Source organism: Thunnus albacares, chromosome 16, assembly GCF_914725855.1.
Source record: "Thunnus albacares chromosome 16, fThuAlb1.1, whole genome shotgun sequence".
NCBI lineage: Eukaryota > Metazoa > Chordata > Actinopteri > Scombriformes > Scombridae > Thunnus > Thunnus albacares.
The window spans coordinates 6728542-6736467 of NC_058121.1; the positions used below are offsets into that span (position 1 = coordinate 6728542).

Here is a 7926-nt window from a genome sequence, read left to right on the forward strand (position 1 = left end):
TGGCATTTTTAGTAAACCAGAGTGAACACACCATATAGTCAAAAAAAGAATCAATATATGCAACTAGGATTGATGCTGAGACAATTAGTCATTTTATCAACAAAAAATAAATCGATAAATTCAAGTAATTTTTTCCAAAAATAAATAAATTCTCCAAAAGTCTCCACCTTCTCCTGTGTGCTGGTTTGCAGGTTTTCTTAGTCTCATATCATCATGAACTGAATTCTTGGAGGTTTTAAAACTGCTTAACAGACAAAATAAACATTTTGAAGACAGCATCATGGAATGTCCAGATGATTGGACAATTAATAAAAAAAAAAAGAATCAAGAATGAAACACACCACTGACCACACTCACGGAAAAAATGATGCACTCCAAAACATTTCCACTGCGCTGATGTGTTGGTTGTGGCAGTCTATTGTAGAGGCTAGCAGCCCAAACAGCAGAAAGCTGTAATAAATGAAACAAAGGGCTGAGCAGCAGTGCAGAGTTGACTTCAGGTCACATGTTCGGTACTTGCCAGTTTGCTGGGCTTTCCATGTAGCGAGCTAGCGGTGCTGGATTATCCCACAGAGTTCATCAGACAGCTCATCAAGATGAGTGACAAGTGTAGTGGTGGTGACTGAGGGGATGAATTTACAGCAGGGACAGCAGGTGAATGTTATTAGCTAGCTGGGGGGGGATAGAGCAGCAGCAGGGGTGTACTGAAAGGCCAGGACTGACATACTGCAGACAGGAATGTATAGTGGAGAGTAAACTCGATGCCAGTTAATTCTTTGGAGACACAGTTTTATTTTACGGAACAGTTCACCAACTGTTTTGAAGGTAATTCATTCACTAGATTCAGAGAGATTGTTCTCTCTTTCCTGTGGTTTTATACTGACTTGTGTCTGTTTACAAATTTGTTAGAAAGAAGTCAAATCTGACTGATTTGACATGTTTTTTTACAACATAAATTATGGATTATAGGCTAGGTTGATGTGTGTTTGATAGTTATCAGTTGTTACATTTCCACTTTACAAAAACAAATGATCAGGAAGGTTTATCCAACCCAATGACCAGAACAAAACGTTGACATTGAACGTCTCTGAAACGTTGAATATCTATGTTTGAACACGTTTAATACGTTGCATATTAACATTTCAACAATACGTATCCTAGCAACATCTCTATAAAACGTAGCATATTAGCATTTCTATCCGTTGAATAAGGATGTTTTATGGTGTGACAACGCTGGGATTAAGGTCTAGTTAGGTTTAGGCACAAAGACCACTTGGTTAGGGTTAGGGAAAGATCTTGGTTTGGGTTTAAATAAATAAAGAATAAAATAATAGGAAAGTCAGCTCATATACACTAAAAACACCCAGATTTCTCGCCAGAAAAACGGCTGCAAATGTCCCACCCGCTTTTGTCGATTGAAATGGGAAGCGGGCATTGGTTTTGAGGTGGTCTCAAACCGTGCTCTCTGCTGATTTCCAACTCTCTGTGCCAAGAATCTTACTAACCATCCACCAACCCCTCCTCCCCCTAATAGGAAAGTCAGCTCATATAGATCGCATGTGAACTGTGTCACTTTAGAAATGTTGATATGATACGTTTTGTTGAAATGTTATTATGCTACGTATTACACGTGTTGAAATGTAGATATTCAACGTTTCTGTGGTTTGCAGAAACGTACAATGCCAACGTTTTACTCTGGCGACCAGGCTGGTTTATCTCAGTCTCCCAGTCAAACATCAAGACAGCATGAACTGAAATTGTAGACATTTTCAAACCTATGGTTAGTTTTCTGTGGTCGGAATCAGTGGGTGAGTTGATAAGCTTGTTGCATTTTCCCGTTAGTTCACTTTCTTTTCACACACAAAATGCATCACTAAAAGTTATATGATGACATTCACTCAGCTCATTGCTTAGTTATGTTAGAAGTTGGGTCAGATTGAGGTGGTATTAAGTTCCCACCACAAACAAACTGCTCCAGAGGTGTTTTGGTCTACACCCGAGTATGATTATGTTCAGATCTGTCCAAATGAACTGCACCAACAGGGAAAACAAACTAGGAGCAGGCTTGAAAATGCCCTAAAGACATTTCAACACTTGTCCACAAGGCCTTTTCATTTCTGAAAAAATGTTTTTTTACCATGATTTCACATTAGAGTTGTTGACAGTCGATACAGTTATACGACTAAGGAAGCCTTTTTGGATTTGGTGGTAAAAAGTCTTCAAGTCAGCTTCAGTCCAGTGGATTCATCCTTTCTGTCTTGACTTTTTGACAGTTTAATTTAGCAGAGTGGAAATATTTGTCTCATGTCTAGAGTTTAATATAAAATGTAAATATAAAATAATCTTGTTTTATAAAACTATAAAAACATCTCACAACCCAAAAGGAAAACAGACCTAGTTTCAACTGCTATAGATTTCAGTTTTGTTTTGAAACAATGCTACATTATTAGTACATTATTGAAACATGAGGAAATAATCCATGTTATGTTATGTGAGCAATAATTTTGCATCATATCAAGAAACCCCTGAATTCTACAATTGTTTTCACAGCCAGTTCTGAATAGGTTACATCAGTGGTTCCCAAACTGGGGGCTGTGACCCCTAAAGGTGTCACAAGATACATCTTAGGGTCACAAGATGATTAATGGGATAGGAGAGAATCAGAAACATATTCTTCCACACGAAATAATGTTTTTTTTTCAGACTTCTTTCTAATAACTTCTTTTTTCTTCTGAAATAATGGAATTCACATCAGTTTGTGTACATTTCCATGACTGGACTCCTGGACACACTCACCTTTTAACTTCTTTAATCAAGTTGTTCATGTTCCTTTCCTTTTCCTGTTTTACAGCTTGGCACCATCGCCGCTTCTTGCTCAGCGCCCTGGGCGGTGTAATCGTCAAATCCATCAACACACTTGCCTCACATCAGATCAGCACGGCGCTCTTTGAAGGAGATGGACGCTGTAGCTTTATCAAACAGACAAAGCAGTGATCTTCCCTTCCGGCGTAAAACAACTACATACACCTTACACTGTAAGGTGTGTGCAGATGTTTTACATCTCCCTAGTTGTTTTGCTGTAAGGCTTACAGCAACAAACGTCTGTGTGTGTGTGTGTGTGTGTGTGTGTTAGTGTGAGTGTGTGTGGGTATGGAAGCAGAACAAGTAGATGGGTGTAATTTCATAGGTGTGTGTGCTTGTGTGTGTGTTCGTGTGTGTGTGTGTGTGTAGGCGGACCTTGCCTCAAGCTAAAGTCATTGAACAGTTAAGGAGTTCCTGCTACACTTCAGGCTAAAGCTGAAATGCAACCGTCTGACCACGCGTGAAATTACTACCCTTTCATGAGTGCAAAGCGCACACACACACATACACACACACACACACACACACACACACACACACACACACAAAATTATACCTGGACCTTCCCACATGTATACTGTATGTACAGTATCTGCACACCTGTAATAGACAAGCAAACAAACACATAAGTGTTTGTGTTTGTGCGTGATAAGAGAGTGTGCAGAAAGCATGTCATGGCTGTTAGTGGCAACATGGCATGGTGACATGGAAGTGTCTTAGAAGTGCTAATAGCCCTGCCATCCTCTCTCTCTCTCTCTCTCTCTCTCTCTCTGTGTGTGTGTGTGTGTGTGTGTGTGTGTGTTTGGTTTCAAGTCATTTTTGAACTGTACTGATGGAATATCTTTATTTATAGTACAATGCACTTTTCAAAACAACACTTACAAGATGCTTCATAACAAACAAATAACAAAAAAACTACATCCAACTGAATGTATGGCACTGATACATTTTTGCACAATAGTTCTTTATTTTATATTTTTAGTATCTTCTTGTTATCTTTGCACAGTAGGAAATATTTCATAGCTATTGTCTTGTATAATGTGTATGTGACAAATCAAAAAAACGTATATCTATTTTCTTATCTAACAAAAACACAAATTGAGATAATAAGGAACAAACATTAAAAAACAACTTAGAGAAGAACCTAAAGTCATGCAAAATGCATTAGAATAAACAAATAGCTACAGTATTTACAGCTGGTGCACAAAGTCAACTATGAGAATCACTGGAGGATTAATGGGATTGATTTACACCTGATTTGTCCAGTTGAAGGGAAATCTCGGAAGGTCAATGCGTTACTTTAATGAGCTCTGTTACACTTTCTATCCATTTACAGAAATGTGTTGTTACAGTTATTATTAGTTATGAAGAGTTAAAGGAATATTGTTTTTTTTATAACTTTTTTTGGTTGTGATAACATTGTTCTAAGTAATTTGTGAAATATCGCAAATATAAAACTCAAGTTGTGATAAACCACAGATTTACTTTAACTATGTGATAATAACTGGTGTCATGCAGGAAATTAGAGGACCTGAAGTCACATCCTGCACATACAGTACACACACATACTGCGGTTAAAACCCCTCCACACCCACACAGGTGTCCTCATTTATTCTGGCTGATGAGATTTCAGCTTCAGCTCAGGTTAATTATGTGAGATCACCAAATTACATGTTCCAATGTAATCAATATGGCCTATAGTACTCTGAAAATGTACTTAGTGAGATTTTAAGATGGACATTAACCTTTAAGCTAAAAGAAATCCAAATAAACAAATAACATAACAATAATAAAGGTGTAATGGTCCCACACAAACAAGAACCGACTGTACAAACTCACACAGTGCTGAGAAGTCATCAGGGAGGTATTAGTAAATATGCATAAGTGAAAACACCCGTGTACAGTAAGTGTAAGTCTACCACAGGTATGTAAACAATAAGGGCTAATGGGCCGTCCATGTTATGTAAGGTTTACAACTGCTGCACAAAAGTGAAAATCTTCAAAATGGGTTCAGATTTCAAACATTTTCTGTCTTAGGTTATGAAGTTCTTTGAAGGTTATGAAGTAAACTCTCTCTAAAGTAAACAAAAGCAGCTTGGTTTGACAGCACCAAGAATTCATCTCTTCAAGTCTTCAGAAAGTTGTTTGTGGTTGATTCATGTCACAGCAGTTCTATAGATATCTCTTCTTTCATGGTTAATTTACTTGTGTATAGTGAATATACTTGCAAAACAAACCTCCAGTCACTTAATGACTATAGGTTTCCCATTAGTTCAGCTGCTAACTGATTTTAAACATTCAATAACACTCAGTCTGTCAATTGACACTAAAAACATTTCAGCTTACTTAGACTGAAAACTCGATACAGATTCCACTCATGGTTTCTATACACAACCTGTTTATCTATCTGTCAATCAATCTATCAACCTGTGCTAGGCATCTCTCTCTCTCTCTTTCTCTCTCTCTCTCTTACACACACACATACACACAAACACACGCAGCCCTGTGTTGGTTCAGTAGGGTAATATGGTCTCAAGCCTTGCACCAGGCGGTGTGTCACAGTGCATTATCCCAATTTCAGATCACAGAGAGCATCATTTAGACACACACATACAGTACATTCTGCTTACACACACACACACACACACACACACACACACACACTGAGCCATCACAGCAGTCGTCAGTTAGATTTGGTTCTTTTAAAGCGGAGCAGAAGTGCGGTAATGTCACAGCCTTGGGCGACAGACTACTAGCACCCTGACACCCATATTACTCCTTCCTTCTCCTCCTCCTCCTCCTCCTCCTCCTCCTCCCCTACAGCTCACCCCACCCTCCTCTCTCCAGCCCGCCCGCCCACCACCAACACCACCTTCCACTTCCTCGCGGTGAACGCACTGAAACACACACACACATGCAGACTGTCACGGCATATCTAGCTCTAAAACTCCTTCTAGGTCTCTGTGTTTTTAATATCTCCATCTCAAATCAAGTGTGCTGTTTCTAGAGGAGCTCTGTGCTCAGCAGCTCAGAGAGAGAGAGAGAGAGAGAGAGAGGCTAAGATAGGTGCATTTAACATTTTATTGAGATTTTTTTTCTACCAGTTTTGAGAGATTATCATCTACACTTGAGCTGTTTTCATGTCTTTAGTGCGCAGAATCATAGCAGATGCCCTTATATTTGCTCTCTGTGTCTTTTTACATTGTATGATTGATTACTTTGGGTTCATTAGGTCAATAGTGATTCATCTTGATGTACAAAAATTGTCCAAAAAGTGACTCTATGTTAAGTTACAGTAGCATAAGGTTTTGTTTTTTTTTACACTGCATGTCTGTCACAAGGTTGTGTTTTAACTATGAGCACTCTCTACAAAAAGCTGTGTAATGTAACCACAAATTGGTTCCCTGGTGTCACACTGCAGCCGAGCCCTTTACGGTTAAGTCGAGTCAATATATTTATGTAATTTAAATGTTGACCAAAGTGCTTCACAAAGAAATTACAGTCAAATAAAAACACAGACGTAATAATGAGGATCAAGGGGAAAATTAATAAAATTGTAGAATAAAATAAAGCCACGTAAAAAACAAAAACTACAACTAAATTATTTATTCTGATTTGTCATTTTACTCACTTCCTCTCTATTGACCTTCATCTTTAACTTCAGTTTCTTCCACTGGATGTTGACAGTCAGATATTAAATCAGCCAGACTACTCATAAGATTACAGCAACAGTAAAAAAAAAAATATTTCTACAATCATATTATGTCATTATTTCTCTGCAACTGTGATAGAATTTCAATTTTTTGTCATTTTTTTTGGCCATCATTTCTATTTGTAATGATAACATTGTCCTTGCCAGGTTAATTGCTGAGATCTTTTACTGAGTCTGACAGAGAAAAAAAAACACAAGCAGTCAAATGATCATAAAGATTTTTTGAGAAACTCCAGGTTTTTAGCCAAAAATTATTTAGAAGAGAAAATGAAGGCGAACAGTAAAATTATTACCCAAACTCTTTGTTGTAAACATCCATCACAGCTTACAAACAGACTTCCTGGTACTTGTAGTTTATTTCCTGGTGCGATGAGGGATTATTACCAACATTTCATGTCAGTTTTAACCTCCAAATAAAGTGGTTAAGATAATCTGGCTATTTGATCAGGCTGCTCATGTTTCTTGCACGTTCTAACCTTATTCTAGAAATATTGTTATGTCCCAGATCCCATAAATTAGTCTGATGAGCATTATGTTATCATAACTGATGGAAATGGTGAGCAAAACTGTGGAAATAGATTGTTATTAACTGGAATTATCGGTTCAGATGCACTGAGTAAAAATAGCAGTTGTGGTAAGACTTGCTCACCAGCTGATGGACTGTGAATCACTGCTTCAACTACAGAGTTTTTCACCGAAAGTGGGGCTTAATCTGTGGTCAATGATGCAACGTTAGCATAACAGGAAGTGTATGTTAGCAGTAATGTTAGTTTTAAAGCTTATGTTGAGCTCCAATATCAGCCAAATATGTGGCACTAAGCTGCTTTTCACTTGTCTCCTTACCTCTGCCTCCACAAATGAGGCAATTTGGGAAATGTGATTTTAGCGCTCTGACACCGGTCAGAGCAAAACAGGAACTCTTGTGTCTCCGAACTGTGTTTACAAATCTGTGGATATGACATATCGACTGAGAGATTTATTCAGTTCAAACAACCTTGGCACTTCCAGTGGATTTTCCTCGGGTCCCTGGTCTGTCTAGTCATCGGTCACACTCCAGCTCAAGGACGGTGTGGGAAAACATTTGGGAGGAAAAGAAAAGACTGTTTCCAAATATGCGTGTGTGTTCATGTGCATGAGAGTTTTTTTTTATGGGTGAGGATGTCTGTGGTTGTGTTTTGTTGTCCAACTGCAGCAAGGTGTGTGTGTGTTGGTGTAGAAGTGTGCATGGAAACTTTTGTGTGTCCGTGTGTGTGTTAGATATGTGATAGCATGTTGGTGTGCATGCATGTATATTAGTTGATTTGCAAGTGTAGCTATGTGTGTGTGTGTGTGTGTGTGTGTGTGTATGTGTG

The 7926-nt window shown here is 38.3% G+C and overlaps 1 protein-coding gene across 2 annotated transcripts in view; it reads left to right on the forward strand.

The window, feature by feature from the left end:
- LOC122999389 overlaps positions 1 to 7722 on the forward strand; it is a 167854-nt gene extending 160132 nt beyond the window's left edge. For both annotated transcript variants that reach the window (XM_044376257.1, XM_044376254.1), the window contains exon 6: positions 2852 to 7722. In XM_044376257.1, coding sequence (XP_044232192.1) covers positions 2852 to 2896 — 45 coding nt within the window. In that variant the 3' untranslated portion in view covers positions 2897 to 7722. The remainder of the gene's footprint in view (positions 1 to 2851) is intronic.
- The last annotated feature ends 204 nt before the right edge of the window (positions 7723 to 7926 follow it).